General features: G+C 37.6%; 1 protein-coding gene across 1 annotated transcript in view; it reads right to left on the bottom strand.

Moving 5' to 3' along the window:
- Window positions 1-14,362: 14,362 nt before the first annotated feature.
- The window catches only part of DCHS2 (dachsous cadherin-related 2), a 261,718-nt gene continuing 258,852 nt past the window's right edge, over window positions 14,363-17,228 (bottom strand). Inside the window, exon 20 of the mRNA XM_023226330.3 lies at window positions 14,363-17,144. Coding sequence (XP_023082098.2) covers window positions 14,524-17,144 — 2,621 coding nt within the window. The 3' untranslated portion in view covers window positions 14,363-14,523. The remainder of the gene's footprint in view (window positions 17,145-17,228) is intronic.

The raw sequence follows: 17,228 nt of genomic DNA, 5'->3' as shown, positions 1-17,228 counted from the left end.
TACAACACTAAATTTTGGCAGAGAGACTAGGCATGTTGTCTTGTTCTTCCTTTACCAGAAAGAATCTAGACTATCTCCATTAGGGAAGATCTGGCTTTTGGATTAAATATCATTTTAAGGATGATAATGATTTTAAAATTTAAATGATATTTAAAAATAACAATTTTAAAGATTAATCATTGATGACTATTGAGTGCATTTTACATCACTGGGTATTGGGTTTTGTTAAGTGCCTTTTTTGCCATTTAAGAAAATGTTCATATTGTTTTCGTCTCCACAGCTCTATTAATGTGAATTTCATTGATTGTTTTCTTAATATTGAATCATTTCGTGTTTATGAAATAAATCCTATATGTTGTGGGGTCTTATTTTAAAATATGTTATTAATTCTTTTTGCTAATATTTTATTTTAGAATTTTGCGTACCTATTTATAAGTGGGAATAGTGTATAGTCTTCTATTTTGTATAAATTTAAGATTTTGATATGAATTCTACGTTCAATTCATTAAAAGATTTTAAATATTTTCCTTATTTTATCATGCTTTGGAATAGTTTACATAGCATTGGGATGATCTAGGATTTAAAGGATTTGCTTTATATATATATACTTTAAGTTCTAGGGTACATGTGCACAACGTGCAGGTTTGCTACATATGTATACTTGTGCCATGCTGGTGTGCTGCACCCATCAACTCGTCAGCACCCATCAACTGGTCATTTACATCAGGTATAACTCCCAATGCAATCCCTCCCCCTTATCCCCTTCCCATAATAGGCCCTGGTGTGTGATGTTCCCCTTCCCAAGTCCAAGTGATCTCATTGTTCAGTTCCCACCTATGAGTGAGAACATGTGGTGTTTGGTTTTATGTTCTTGCGATAGTTTGCTGAGAATGATGGTTTCCAGCTGCATCCATGTCCCTACAAAGGACGCAAACTCATCCTTTTTTATGGCTGCATAGTATTCCATGGTGTATATGTGCCACATTTTCTTAATCCAGTCTGTCAATGATGGACATTTGGGTTGATTCCAAGTCTTTCCTATTGTGAATAGTGCCGCAACGAACATACGTGTGCATGTGTCTTTATAGCAGCATCATTTATGATCCTTTGGGTATATACCCAGTAATGGGATGGCTGGGTCATATGGTACTTCTAGTTCTAGATCCTTGAGGAATCACCATACTGTCTTCCATAATGGTTGAACTAGTTTACAATCCCACCAACAGTGTAAAAGTGTTCCTGTTTCTCCATATCCTCTCCAGCACCTGTTGTTTCCTGACTTTTTAATGATTGCCATTCTAACTGGTGTGAGATGGTATCTCATTGTGGTTTTGACTTGCATTTCTCTGATGGTCAGTGATGACGAGCATTTTTTCATGTGCCTGTTGGCTGTATGCATGTCTTCTTTTGAGAAATGTCTCTTCATAAGCTTTGCCCACTTTTTGATGGGGTTGTTTGTTTTTTTCTTGTAAATTTGTTTGAGTTCTTTGTAGATTCTGGATATTAGCCCTTTGTCAGATGAGTAGATTGCAAAAATTTTCTCCCATTCTGTAGGCTGCCTGTTTACTCTGATGTTAGTTTCCTTTGCTGTGCAGAAGCTCTATAGTTTAATTAGATCCCATTGGTCAATTTTGGCTTTTCTTGCCATTGCTTTTGGTGTTTTAGACATGAAATCCTTGCCCATGCCTATGTCCTGAATGGTATTGCCTAGGTTTTCTTCTAGGGTTTTTATGGTATTAGGTCTAACATTTAAGTCTCTAATCCATCTTGAATTAATCTTCGTATAAGGAGTAAGGAAAGGATCCAGTTTCAGCTTTCTACTTATGGCTAGCCAATTTTCCCAGCACCATTTATTAAATAGGGAATCCTTTCCCCATTTCTTGTTTCTCTCAGGTTTGTCAAAGATCAGACGGCTGTAGATGTGTGGTATTATTTCTGAGGACTCTGTTCTGTTCCATTGGTCTATATCTCTGTTTTGGTAACAGTACCATGCTGTTTTGGTTACTGTAGCCTTGTAGTATAGTTTGAAGTCAGGTAGCGTGACGCCTCCAGCTCTGTTCTTTTGGCTTAGGATTGTCTTGGCAATGCGGGCTCTTTTTTGGTTCCATGTGAACTTTGAAGCAGATTTTCCAATTCTATGAAGAAACTCATTGGTAGCTTGATGGGGATTGCATTGAATCTATAAATTACCTTGGGCAGTATGGCCATTTTCATGATATTGATTCTTCCTATCCATGAGCATGGAATGTTCTTCCATTTGTTTGTGTCCTCTTTTATTTCACTGAGCAGTGGTTTGTAGTTCTCCTTGAAGAGGTCCTTTACATCCCTTGTAGGTTGGATTTCTAGGTATTTTATTCTGTTTGAAGCAATTGCGAATGGAAGTTCATTCATGATTTGGCTCTCTGTTTGTCTGTTACTGCTATATAAGAATGCTTGTGATTTTTGCACATTAATTTTGATTCCTGGGACTTTGCTGAAGTTGCTTATCAGCTTAAGGAGATTTTGGGCTGAGATGATGGGGTTTTCTAAATATACAATCATGTCATCTGCAAACAGGGACAATTTGACTTCGTCTTTTCCTAACTGAATACCCTTTATTTCTTTGTCTTGCCTGATTGCCCTAGCCAGAACTTCCAACACTATGTTGAATAGGAGTGGTGAGAGAGGGCATCCCTGTCTTGTGCCAGTTTTCAAAGGGAATGCTTCCAGTTTTTGCCCATTCAGTATGATATCGGCTGTGGGTTTGCCATAAATAGCTCTTATTATTTTGAGATACGTTCCATCAGTACCTACTTTATTGAGAGTTTTTAGCATGAAGGGCTGTTGAATTTTGTCAAAGGCCTTTTCTGCATCTATTGAGATAATCATGTGGTTTTTGTCTTTGGTTCTGTTTATATGCTAGATTATGTTTATTGATTTGCGTATGTTGAACCAGCCTTGCACCCCAGGGATGAAGCCCACTTGATCATGGTGGATAAGCTTTTTGATGTGTTGCTGGATTCTGTTTGCCAGTATTTTATTGAGGATTTTTGCATTGATGTTCATCAGGGATATTGGTCTAAAATTCTCTTTTTTTGTTGTGTCTCTGCCAGGCTTTGGTATCAGGATGATGTTGGCCTCATAAAATGAGTTAGGGAGGATTCCCTTTTTTTCTATTCATTGGAATAGTTTCAGAAGGAATGGTACCAGCTCCTCCTTGTACCTCTGGTAGAATTCAACTGTGAATCCATCTGGTCCTGGACTTTTTTTGGTTGGTAGGCTATTAATTATTGCCTCAATTTCAGAGTCTGCTATTGGTCTATTCAGGGATTCAACTTCTTCCTGGTTTAGTCTTGGGAGAGTGTAAGTGTCCAGGAAATTATGCATTTCTTCTAGATTTTCTAGTTTATTTGCCTAGAGGTGTTTACAGTATTCTCTGATGGTAGTTTGTATTTCTGTGGGGTCGGTGGTGATATCCCCTTTATCATTTTTTATTGTGTCTATTTGATTCCTCTCTCTTTTCTTCTTTATTAGTCTTGCTAGTGGTCTATCAATTTTGTTGATTTTTTTCAAAAAGCTAACTCCTGGATTCATTGATTTTTTGGAGGGTTTTTTGTGTCTCTATCTCCTTCAGTTCTGCTCTGATCTTAGTTATTTCTTGCCTTCTGCTAGCTTTTGAATGTGTTTGCTCTTGCTTCTCTAGTTCTTTTAATTGTGATGTTAGAGTGTGAATTTTAGATCTTTCCAGCTTTCTCTTGTGGGCATTTAGTGCTATAAATTTCCCATTACACACTGCTTTAAATGTGTCCCAGAGATTCTTGTATGTTGTATCTTTGTTCTCACTGGTTTCAAAGAACATCTTTATTTCTGCCTTCATTTTGTTATCGACCCTGTAGTCATTCAGGAGCAGGTTGTTCAGTTTTCATGTAGTTGAGCAGTTTTGATTGAGTTTCTTAGTCCTGAGTTCTAGTTTGATTGCACTGTGGTCTGAGAGACAATTTGTTACAATTTCTGTTCTTGTAGAATTGCTTAGGAGCACTTTACTTCCAATTATGTGGTCAATTTTGGAATAAGTGTGATGTGGTGCTGAGAAGAATGTATGTTCTGTTGATTTGGGGTGGAGAGTTCTGTAGATGTCTATTAGGTCCGCTTGGTACAGAGTTGAGTTCAATTCCTGGATATCCTTGTTAACTTTCTGTTTTGTTGATCTGTCTAATGTTGACAGTGGGGTGTTGAAGTCTCCCATTATTATTGTATGGGAGTCTAAGTCTCTTTGTAAGTCTCTAAGGACTTGCTTTATGAATCTGGGTGCTCCTGTATTGGGTGCATATATATTTAGGATAGTTAGCTCTTCCTGTTGAATTGATCCCTTTACCATTATGTAATGGCCTTCTTTGTCTCTTCTGATCTTTGATGGTTCAAAGCCTGTTTTATCAGACTAGGATTGCAACCCCTGCTTTTTTTTGTTCTCCATTTGCTTGGTAGATCTTCCTCCATCCTTTTATTTTGAGCCTATGTGTGTCTCTCCATGTGAGATGTGTCTCCCGAATACAGCAAACTGATGGGTCTTGACTCTTTATCCATTTTGTCAGACTGTGTGTTTTAATTGGACCATTTAGTCCATTTACATTTAAGGTTAATATTGTTATGTGTGAACTTGATCCTGTCATTATGATATTAGCTGGTTGTTTTGCTCGTTAGTTGATGCAGTTTCTTCCTAGCATCGATGGTCTTTACATTTTGGCATGTTTTTGCAATGGTTGGTACTGGTTGTTCCTTTCCATGTTTAGTGCTTCCTTTAGGGTCTCTTGTAGGGCAAGCCTGGTGGTGACAAAATCTCTAAGCATTTGCTTATCTGTAAAGGATTTTATTTCTCCTTCACTTATGAAACTTAATTTGGCTGGATATGAAATTCTGGGTTGAAAATTCTTTTCTTTAAGAATGTTGAATATTGGCCCCCACTCTCTTCTGGCTTGTTGGGTTTCTGCTGAGAGATCCACTGTTAGTCTGATGGACTTCCCTTTGTAGGTAACCTGACCTTTCTCTCTGGCTGCCCTTACCATTTTTTCCTTCATTTCAACTTTGGTGAATCTGACAATTATGTGTCTTGGAGTTGCTCTTCTCGAGGAGTATCTTTGTGGCATTCTCTGTATTTCCTGAATTTGAATGTTGCCCTGCCTTACTAGGTTGGGGAAGTTTTCCTGGATCATATCCTGAAGAGTGTTTTCCAACTTGGTTCCATTTTCCCCCTCACTTTCAGGCACCCTGATCAGATGTAGATTTGGTCTTTTCGCATAATCCCGTACTTCTTGAAGGCTTTGTTCATTTCTTTTTCCTCTTTTTTCTTTAGACTTCTCTTCTTGCTTCATTTCATTCATTTGATTCTCAATAGCTGATACTCTTTCTTCCAGCTGATCAAGTCGGTTACTGAAGCTTGTTCATTTGTCACGTATTTCTCGTGTCATGGTTTTTATCTCTGTCAGTTCGTTTATGGACTTCTCTGCATTGATTATTCTAGTTATCCATTCTTCCATTCCTTTTTCAAGATTTTTAGTTTCTTTGCGCTGGGTACATAATTCATCCTTTAGCTCTGAGAAGTTTGATGGACTGAAGCCTTCTTCTCTCAACTCATCAAAGTCATTCTCCGTCCAGCTATGATCCATTGCTGGCGAAGAGCTGCATTCCTTTGGAGGAGGAGATGTGCTGTTATTTTTTGAATTTCCAGCTTTTCTGCCCTGCTTTTTCCCCATCTTTGTGGTTTTATCTGCCTTTGGTCTTTGATGATGGTGACGTACTGATGGGGTTTTGGTGAGGGTGTCCTTCCTGTTTGTTAGTTTTCCTTCTAACAGTCAGGACCCTCAGCTGTAGGTCTGCTGGAGATAGCTTGAGGTCCACTCCAGACCCTGTTTGCCTGGGTATCAGCAGCAGAGGCTGCAGAAGATAGAATATTGCTGAACAGCAAGTGTACCTGTCTGATTCTTGCTTTGGAAGCTTCATCTCAGGGGTGTACCCTGCTGTGTGAGTTGCGGGGTGTCAGTCAGCACCTAGTGGGGGATGTCTCACAGTTAGGCTACTCAGGGGTCAGGGACCCACTTGAGCAGGCAGTCTGTCCATTCTCAGATCTCAACCTCCATGTTAGGAGATCCACTGCTCTCTTCAAAGCTGTCAGACAGGTTCGTTTGCATCTGCAGAGGTTTCTACTGCTTTTTGTTTAGCTGTGCCCTGTCCCCAGAGGTGGAGTCTACAGAGACAGGCAGGCCTTCTTGAGCTGGGGTGGGCTCCACTCAGTTCGAGCTTCCTTGGGGCTTTATCTACTTAAGTCTCAGCAATGGTGGGCACCCCTCCCCCAGCCTCACTGCTGCCTTGCAGTTAGATCGCAGACTGCTGTGCTAGCAATGAGGGAGGCTCCGTCAGCGTGGGACCCTTCTGGCCAGGTGTGGGATATAATCTCCTGGTGTGCCATTTGCAAAGACCCTTGGTAAAGCGCAGTATTAGGGTGGGAGTTACCCAATTTTCCAGGCGTTGTGTGTCTCAGTTCCCCTAGCTAGGAAAAGGGATTCCCTTCCCCCTTGCACTTCCCAGGTGAGGCGACGCCTCATCCTGCTTCAGCTCTGGCTGGTTGGGCTGCAGCAGCTGACTAGCACAGATTGTCAGGCGCTCCCCAGTGAGATGAACCCGGTACCTCAGTTGAAAATGCAGAAATCACCCGTCTTCTGTGTCGCTCACACTGGCAGCTGGAGACTGAAGCTCTTCCTATTTGGCCATCTTGCTCTGCCCGATTTAAAGGATTTTTAAGATGTCACTCTGAAACTCTGTTGGGGTGCTTCCTTTTATCTTTAGTTTTTTCTTTTAAGTTTGGTCTATTTAGACTGTATGTTTACTAAGATCAATTTTGGTAAATTAAATTTTCCTATAAAATGTATTTTTAAATATTTCAATACATTTCTATACAGTTGTGCAGAAAAGTCTCTTTTGATGTTAATTCCTCTCTTTGGTGGCTCTCATTATCCCCTCTTAGCTCTTTCTTATTTTGTATGCTATTATTTTTTACTTTCTCACATTTAATCTAATTTTATTGATTTTTAGGGAATAAGATTTATTTATTCATAAACTCTGTGAGTTTTTTGTTTGTTAATTTTTTAACCTTTAATATTTCTTTTCTTCTAATTTCTTCATTTTTCTAATTTATGGCAATAGCTTTTACTCCCAGTTAATACCTATCAGGCAATTAGAAAGCATTCTATTTCCATATACTCTACCTTTCTTCTCTCATTTTTGTAGTTAAAATTTATTCAGATTATCAGGGCATATATTAAGTATATACTATTCTATCACCTTTATATCTGTCATCACCTCTACAGTTAAATATCTTTAATGGCCTTATGGTGAACCTGCCCCAGTATTTCCCAGTTGTCTGAAACTCACTTTCTACTTGATTCTTGAATAATGTTCCTTGAGGTCTTATATACTCATAGCCTTCTCTATGACATATGTATATATATTATGTCATATGTGTGTGTTTATATATATGTAAACACATATGTCTATGACATATGGTATAATTTATCATATTTATCATATGGCATGAATTTACTATATTTTTAATTCCATTTGATTTTCAATATTTGTTTCCTTTCCATTTTTTATTTCTCTTTATTTTCATTGGTGTTTATTTACTTTTGTTTTTTCTAGTTTAGTCTTTTGAATTTTTTCCTCTCATTTTCAATTTTTTTGTTTACACTTTTTTATTTTTAATTATTACAGATACATACTAGTTGTATAGTTGTATATATTTATGGGGCACATGTGATATTTTGATACAAGCATACAATGTGTAATGATCAAATCGGGGAAACTGGGATATTCATCACCTCAAGCATTTATCATTTCTTTGTGTTAGGAACATTCCAATTTTATGCTTTCAGTTATTTTGAAATAATCTTCTTCCTTCTATCTAACTGTATTTTTGTATCTATTCACCATACCCTCTTTATCCCCCCTTCCCCATTACCCTTCCCGCCCTCTGGTAACCATCATTCTACTCTCTATCTCCATGAGTTTAGTATTTTTTAGCTCCCACATATTAGTGAGAACCTCAATATTTGTCTTTCTGTGTCAGGCTTCTTTCACTTCACATAATGACCTCCAGTTCCATCCATGTTGCTGCAAATGACAGAATTTCATTCTGTTTTTATGGCTGAGTAATATTCTATTGTGCATCTATCTATACTACATTTTCTTTATCCATTCATCCACTGATGGACACTTGGGTTGATCCCGTATCTTGGCTATTGTGAGAAGTTTTGCAATAAACATGGGAGTGAAGATATCTCTTTGATGTACTGATTTCTTTTGTTTTGAATATATACCTAGCCATGGGATTGCTGGATCACATGGTAGTTCTATGTTTTTGGTTTTTGAGCAACGGAGAATGAGGAACAGAGAAAGAGGAACCCTCTACACTGTTGGTGAGAATGTAAATTAGTACCTCCACTATGGAGAACAGTATGGAGGTTCCTCAATTATTTCTTGAGCTGTTTTCTTTCTTTTAGTATCCTCCTCTTGGTTAGTCTTTTCATTTTCACCTTTTCTGATTGATTATGCAACCTTTGTGGTTTTTATTATTTTCCTAATGTTCTTCAGCTGGTTTTGAAATATTAAGTAAAAAAACCTTTTATTGGCCTTTTTGCTGTATTTTTCTGTATCTTCACTGTCCATTATTGTGTCAGTCAGAGCATGTACAAAATAAAATGTCTTTGCTTAGAAGACATTTTATTCTGGAATTATTTTCTGTTGCTCATGTTTTATTGAGATGGATTATATTATATTGTAGGGGTTATAATGTAGGGGGGTGGCAGACCAGAATAGTCTTCCTAGATTCATGCATGGCTTTAAGATCCCTTCTCCTTTTGTTTCTGCAAAATATTTACAAATAGGACTTTTTTGTACCTTCTGCTTTCTCTGGTCCCTTCTCTCCTTTACATCTAGGACTTCTCTCCATTTTCTGTTTATATGGATTTGAATTCTATTTTCAGTAGACTTTACTTAGTGTGGGGTTCTCTTCTTACAGAAGGAAAATTTGGTTGGCTATTTCCAGAGGCTCTGGGACTTGAGTGCTCCAGCATAATCTAATTTCACTTTAGTTTTTCTACACCCATCTACAGAGTTGCTGCTCTGTAATCTCTCTCCAGTTTTGGCAATTGTTCTCAGACCTGCCTGCTAGGTTTCCATCCAAGAGCAGACTTCTGCTTTAGTAGGTGAGTACATGTGGATTCGTGGTACTCCAGCTCACAGAAAGTTGGAAGTTCCCCCTTTCTCCTCTCTGTCACTGCCAATAGTTGGTAATTTTTATTGCCTGCCCATATTCTAGAATTTGTAAGAATGACCCTTGTTTTTGTTGAAGATGCCCATGAGGTTTTACTTTCACTATTCTACATGCTCTAACGATTTTGTAAGGGGAATTGGGATGGTTTAAAAGTCTGCACTGATGCTGCCATGTGCCCTAAAACCTAAATCACTTTCTTTAATTGGTTTTGGAGACATCATACTACACTGTCTTTCTATCCTATCTCACTAGGCTGGTTTTTCTGAGAATTATTTGTTTATGGTGTGAGGAGAAATTTCATGTTTACTCCCTTCCCTAATACCCCGGCACATACTTATGAGATAATCTGTACTTGTTTAAAATGCTACCCTTGACATACACTAAGTATATGCACATATAGAATATCCCTCATAAATTCCTTGTTATTTGTACTTTAAATATTGATACATTTTGATGTAAACATTCTAGGCATATCTACTGAACTGCGTTTTGTTATCATATTGCTAGAACTTCATTCTGCCATTCTGCTATAGGACAGTTAGTTTATTATGAGATCAGAAATTAAATTAAACCAATGTGCTTGGTCATGTCCCGTTGCTGTCTCAAACAATATGCTTTTGAATGTCATATATAGCTTGTTTCTTTTATGTCTAAACTTCACAAGATAGACATGTATATTGTGGGGAAGGCAGAGAAAAGGAAAAAACCAAACCAGATTACAGAATAAATTTCTATTCCTTTGGTGTTTTCTAAGATATTCTATAACATTTTGATAAAATGTTTAAACTTACTTTCTCTCTGCTTTGTGATTGGCTAAAATCACAGTACCATTGTAGCATTCTCACCTAATGGGTTCAAGGCTATGTATCACATCCTTGCATTACAGCATCCTCTGTGCCCATTCACATATGTACTCATTCATTCTAAAAACCATCTGTACCTCATAATGTAAGTGGAGACCAGGCCCTGAGGGTTTACTATCTAACAACAAAATCCATTTATTTAGTTTTCTAACCAAAATAATGTTTTCTCATTCAAGAGATGTACTTGTGCATCTGCTATTTATTTGGCATGCCTTCCCCCTCTCTATTACTCACTTCACAGTTTTGGTTTAGCAAATGCATTGGGTGAAATGAATAAAGATATGTAGACCAAAACAGTAGGAAGTGTTAATTGTCATCAACTAGCCAAGTTCTGAGTTTATAAGAGAAAGGTATAGTTTGATATTCCAGCCACTTTGGGCTGGATCTTTCTAAGATGGCCACATTCTGTTTCTAATAGACAAATTTCTTCGATCTGTATGGAATAATTTAATGTATGAATAATTTATGTCACCAGAATTCAAATAAAATTGACAATGTTTGAGAACTATGGACCATGCCCTTGTGTTATTTTATACTGTATTTAAAAGTGAAATAAAATGTAATATTTTAACATAAATTCACAACCGTCAAACATGCACTCATTTTAAAAATGGACCAGCCATTAGGAAAAAAGAATAGGTATTGAAATTCCAATTTCTCACTCACTGTCTTCTGAATGTCCATTTACTTATTTATATGAATAAAGGCAACTACTTAAAACTGGCATTCTCCATGCCAATATAGAGTGGGAAATAAGGTGATCATTCCTTTTGGTTCTGAAATTCACCCAAAAAAACAATAAATGCAAGTTTTCATGGTCAAATGTATTCTCATTCATTGTCATCTAGCTTTCAATTCACAGCTGGATACATCAAATTGGAGAGAGAGATTTCAGAGGAACAGAAAGGAAGGAAGAAAAGAGATTCTTCAAAAGGATGAATCTGTGAAGGGCAAATGACTCAGAAAAATCTTCATACACTAAAAGTTACTTTTTACAAGTCCTTACCCATCTACCTTCTTGCATTTCTCTACTTGTGTCCTAATTATTCATTTTAAGATTTAATTTTCTATTTCTCTTCTGTCCCTCCCTGCCTTTCTCCCTTCCTTCCCTTCCTTCCTCTTTCCCTTCTCTCCTTCCATCTTTATAATGGGTAAAAAATCCCACTGAAATGCTAGTTTGGGTCCTAAGCAAGTCTTCTGCAACTCCACTGATCCCAGTATCCCTCCTGTACAAGACCATCTTCCATTCTAACTTCCTTCAGTTATGGCCAAATAGACGGCTCTATACCTTTGAGCTCAAGTAAAACACGCTGTGAAAATAAACTCAATTCGTTTATCTGGAATATCACGTGAGAATACACTGACCATATTACCGCCATATATTTTATTGCTTTGAAGTGGATTATCTTAGATCCTTAGCTATGTCTTGCTATTTAAAGTTAAGGCATGTATAGAATAGAAGAACAAATGTAACAAAGTGTATGTTTGCATGAAAATAATTTTAAAATTTACAATTAATTATCATTGCTATAACTTCTAGAAAACACAGCAAGGAGGGCTAAAGGTAAGGGTACTGAGAAAAACAAATCCTGTCTCAACTGGACATCTATTATAGATTGAATATGAATACATGGAGGCAGCCAGTAATGTAGAGTGCATTTGAATAATTTTTAAAAGAGTTAAATGATCAAGTCCCTAAGGATACAGCATTTTTCTTTTTCTTTGCCCAGGAATCTGTTTTGGAAGCCAATTCAATGATTACTACTAGGACATGGAATTTTGATATCCATTTGGTACTGATTTACACCAGTATTTTTAAGGCTGCCAACAAGAAAGTCCAGAATTTCAGGCAGCCAAAATTCCACAAGAGACAACTGTCTTTTATTTTATAGCTTATGAATTTGGGACTTAATATGATTTTCCACTAACAAGTTCTGTACCCCTCCAGAGCGCTAAAGCCAGTGCACAGATCAGCAAAGCAACCCAGAACATATGAGGCAAGTTAATATTAAACTTGAAGGAAAAATGTACAAATTATATTGTTTACTTAGGAAAAAAAGCACTCTAGTTGAAAGGGCTGACGTACGATTTATTGCAAACACTTAACCAGCGTGTTCACATTTTTACCCCCAATCCCACTTGTAGTACTTGTTTGGTGGCGTTGTGGCACTGGATACAAATTAATAAATCCATCCATTAAAAATCCATTAAATATTGGTAAAAAGCTCTATTACATGTCTTCTGTTCTTATAAAATGGCTAGAAAACATACAGAATCACATCCATAATGGTTAAATAAATCACAGTAATAAATAATATAGGGAATAGGTAGACGAATAACTCTTTTTAAGCATAAGTAAATGAAGAATGTGTTTAATTTAAAAACAACAAAATGTTCTTGGTTTCCAGAAATAATTCTATTGTGAAAAAAACTTCCATATATAATTAAGAAAAAATAGTATAGGGTTTCTTTCTATGTTCAAAGCAATGTTTTCAAAAGAGTCAAAGAGATAATAAATACTGGAACACATAAATGATTAAATGTGTGTGGGTTTTTTTGTTTGTTTGTTTTTGTTTTTTACATAAGTCATGAAATCTTCTTCCCCAGATGCCAGGAAGAAAAGGAGAAACAGATATCAGTCCCATAATATTTAAATTTTCCACTCCTAAAGGATTTTTCCTAGGATTTCAGGCTTATTAAAAAACCTTCATGTTTCATACAATTTGTAATGTAGCTTTATACATTTGTTCTCAATCTGAGTCAGCATAGATAATAGAAAATATCAGCATAGGAAGCTGTAGGATTATTTATCTACAAAATCAGGTATCAAACACTGCACCCTGCAATATTTTTTTAGTAAAGAGAAATTATGTCACAAAATTTCACAGATGAGGCCTATGGAGAAGAACACAAAGGAACTGTTTCTGTAGTAGAAGCCCATCCTAACTACTAAGAAAGCCACACAATACCCTTTAGATTTCACATTAGAATTCCTAAACTGTTAGCCTAACACCTGGCCCTGGTGCCGACCATGGGAAGAGGACTTCTGAACCACCATCGTCAGGATGCATTCCGCCTTCCTGAAAGGGATGAGAATCTGCAAGGGATTCCCAGGCTCATCAGAAAGAAGGCTAGAGCATTGTATATGAGCACCATCTAGCACTGCTATATTTCTAAAACAGTAATTGTACAGAGTCATTTTAACCATGTGCCAAACTGCTCCATCTGATGACAATTAAAGCTGCACACAAGTGTGAGTGAATGGTAAAAAGACTTCTGACTTTTATTCTTAACTTTTATAGTAGAAACATTTCCATAAAAAACTTATTTTAAAAATATATTGCTAGATTACTCTATGAGATTTATCATTAGCTAATAACATGACTTTTTTATCTACACAAACTTTAAAAACTGGCATTGAGTGGGTAAATTATTTCACACAAAAGTTACTGTACCTAGAAGAAAATAAAATGAAGAAATCGCTATAAATTAACCTTTGAAGTTTAATGTCTTTACCCACACCGAGTTATAAGACAAGCCCTGAAAAAAAAGTCATTCTGTTTGTAAAGAAGGCCAAGTACTATGTCTCAGGTGGTAGCAAACCACAGAAATATTGCGAGTATCAATCCTGGCCCTCTATCAGGAATATGCATTTCTGGTTGATTTAATCAGTGATAATTATTTATATTACCTACCATTATAAATCTTATTTGTTTCTCCCTATTGGCACAGAGTTATGACAAATTTCATTCTGAAATTTTTATTAGTTTAACTCCACATTGAAATTCAATTACGGCTAAACTCCACAGGTGTGGTATATGGGGAAAAATGGAGAAATGCTCCTCTAAATATATCAGATCCACCGACTGTTGCTTTATCTTAAAATGAAAGTTTATCTCTCTAGACTTCCCCTCTCTGTTGTAATATGTTTTGACCTAAACTCATTCCCTATTTAGCCTTTACTAATTTGTTTTCGATATAGCAGTGTGACCAGCAGCAATGTGACCAGAGTACACTACACTTTGTTTCCATATAAACATTCAGGCAGTCAGTTAAGCTCACTGTGTCCTTTGGAAGTCTAATCATACAGACAACAGGTCTGACAGAATATGCACTACTTGATATATACAAATGTGAGTCCTGAGAGCAACACATAAGGATTAAAAGAGGAAATAACTTTTCATTAAGGCTGGAAGAAATTTGAGAAACTTTAATGGGGAAGTTTTAAAAACTCTAACTAAATTATAGCACTTGCTTTTTGGCAAAAATGAGCCCAATATCGAGTTGCTGGCTTGAAAATGTTTTGTTTATTCATTCATGACCAATGGTGAGCAGGTACTTGGCATCCCAGTTGTTTTATATTTGAACTTCATCTTCTGCTTTAAGTTCATGGCATGTACCATTGATGTGTGTTCCTAATAATTCTCCTTCTGACAACAGTGGAGACAAGGCAGGAGGCTGCATGGTCAATAGGGAAAGAGATGGAGAAAAACTGGGAGTCATGGCTTCTGGCAGAGAACCAAGATGGTAGGGGATGGGAGAGCGTGGGTGTTTCAGAGGCACCTGACCCAGGGTTACTGCTGCTATTCTTGGTGGGACTGCTTTAATCCCAGGCTGGGCTACTGCTGTTATCAAAGGGGGTGGAAAAACAAAAGATTTCTTCTCTTTTGGAATGCCAGGCATATGCAAATGTTCCTCCTTTAGTTTTGCGATATCATTAAATACTGAGGCAAGAGGTTGGAACTTGGGTTCCCAACTGAAAAGATAATTCCAGTGATAGTTGCCTCTTCCATCATGATCAGAGGTTGTCTGAGTTGAAAGAGCTGCACACCTTACTTCCTGATCACCTGAAATAAAGACAGACTCTTTTCTGACATCAGCCATGCTCTCTTTTGCTTCTCTCTTCTGAACTGTCTGGGGTAACACATTATTTTGAGCACAGGTGGTGCTGCAGCCTTCCCCTTGATCTCCTTCCCCAAATGTTTGGCTGGCTTCTGCTGTTTCGGCAGTCACCATCACCTCAGTTTCCCCAGATAGGCAGGAGAGCTGGTCTGAGTCCCTCGGGATACCCGAGTCTGGCATCCTGGACTCGCGGTCACTCAGAGCTGAGTCCGAGCCCTTTCTGTAGGGATGCTCATTTATCCTCTGGATTTCCTTATCTTCCGCAGTTTCTCCTTCCACAGAACAGTGGCCACTGGAGTTTGAGTGTCTGTACCGATTGACAATGTCCTTCTCTATGATACTTATTAAACTCAACCATTCCGGTGTGGCATCCACAGGGACCACCTCGTTACTGCAGTCATCAGTTTTCTGGAAGGCTTTGAGCACACTGGCATCCCGGGTCATTCTCAAGTCCATATCTAAAGATGAGGTTTTCTTCTCCTCATAATTGTTTATTGTGTCTTTTTGTTTATGTCTTAAAATCAGTACAAGTAGAATGCAGATGAGCATCAGAAATACTAAAAAGGAGACCACCAGGCTGATTGAAAAGCTGCTGGCGAATACTGCCAAGGGTGTTCCTTCAGAGGAGAAAGACACATTCACAAAAACAGTGCAGGATGCAAACTTGGAGTCTGGTTTAGGACTATGAGCAATTATTTTTATTTCCATGGTGTCTTCTTTGTTGAGTTGACTTTTTATTAGGGGAAGGGCTCTAATCAAATAAACATTTCCATTGGTTTTATTTACTGAAAAGAAAGGAGATGAGGTTCCAAGGGAGTAAAGAATGACTCCATCAATACCAGCGTCTGCATCTGAGGCTTCCACTCTGCCGATCAACTGTCTGTCTTTATTCTTTTCTGGGAGGGTGAAAAAATACTGATCTTGAGTGAAAATAGGCTCAAATTCATCTATCCCTTCAATATCTACCCAGACCACCAAGGAGGCTGTTGCATCACCTTTGTCTTTGGCTTGGACTGTGAGGCAGTATTTATTACCATTTTCATAGTCAAGGATTTGCTTAGCATGAATATCCCCTGTCAAAGGGTCAATGAGGAAGAGATCGTGATCATAAGACATTCCGTGAGTGAGAAAACAGGGTGATATAATAGAATAGGTCAATTCTCCATACGGACCTGCATCAAAATCGAGAGCATTTATAGAGCATATAGTAGAGGAAATAGGCAGATTTTCTGGAACAATACAGCTGAAGCTTGAGAATATAAACTGAGGTGCATGGTCGTTATCGTCCAGGACATTGACAAACACAACTGCAAAAGAAAAGTGTTTCTTTTCTGCATCTGAAGCTTGGACAGTTAAGGTGAATTTTGCCATTTCTTCATAATCCAGAGGTTTAACCAAATAAAGAACTCCAGTGTTTTCTTCTAAGTAAAAATGTCCCTTCTCATTTCCAGAGATGATGTGGTAGATGATTTCTGCATGTGACCCTGTGTCACGGTCATTTGCTGAGACCACAGTGATGTGACTCCCTAGAGGGGTGCTTTCCCTGACATGGGTGTGATAGCTCAGGTTGCTGAAGTTTGGAGGATTGTCATTGACATCAAGTACTTGTATTGATATGATAGCTGTGGAACTCAATGGAGGGCAGCCACTGTCAGATGCCAGAATGACAAGTTCATGGTTTGCACTTGCTTCTCTGTCCAGACTGTGAAGCAACACAAGATAACCAACTTGCTTATAAGGATATTCTGAATGAATGAAATTAGTTTCCACATGAAAATTGTTCTGTAAATTACCACTGATGATGGAATATTCAACATATGTGTTTTCATGGGTCCAGTCATGGTCGATGTTTGAAAATGTAACAAGCGTGCTTCCAATCAGAGCATCCTCACTTAGGCTAAGATTATAGGATTTGACTGTGAATTCAGGGGCATAATTGTTCATATCTTGTATTCCTATCTCCACTAACGTAAGAGCTCTTAGGTCAGGATTTCCACCATCACTGGCTTCAACAAGAAATTGAGTTGTTGATATTTTATCCAGAAGTAATATGGGACTGATAGTAAATATTGTGCCTGAAAAATAAGACATAGCATTTCAACACTGTGAGATGCAGTTTTGATGATCCATTTGATCAGCAGTTGATTATTCAACGTCTA

This window comes from Piliocolobus tephrosceles, chromosome 3 (assembly GCF_002776525.5).
Source record: "Piliocolobus tephrosceles isolate RC106 chromosome 3, ASM277652v3, whole genome shotgun sequence".
Taxonomy (NCBI): Eukaryota; Metazoa; Chordata; class Mammalia; order Primates; family Cercopithecidae; genus Piliocolobus; species Piliocolobus tephrosceles.
This window is presented reverse-complemented; position numbering and strand designations above follow the sequence as displayed.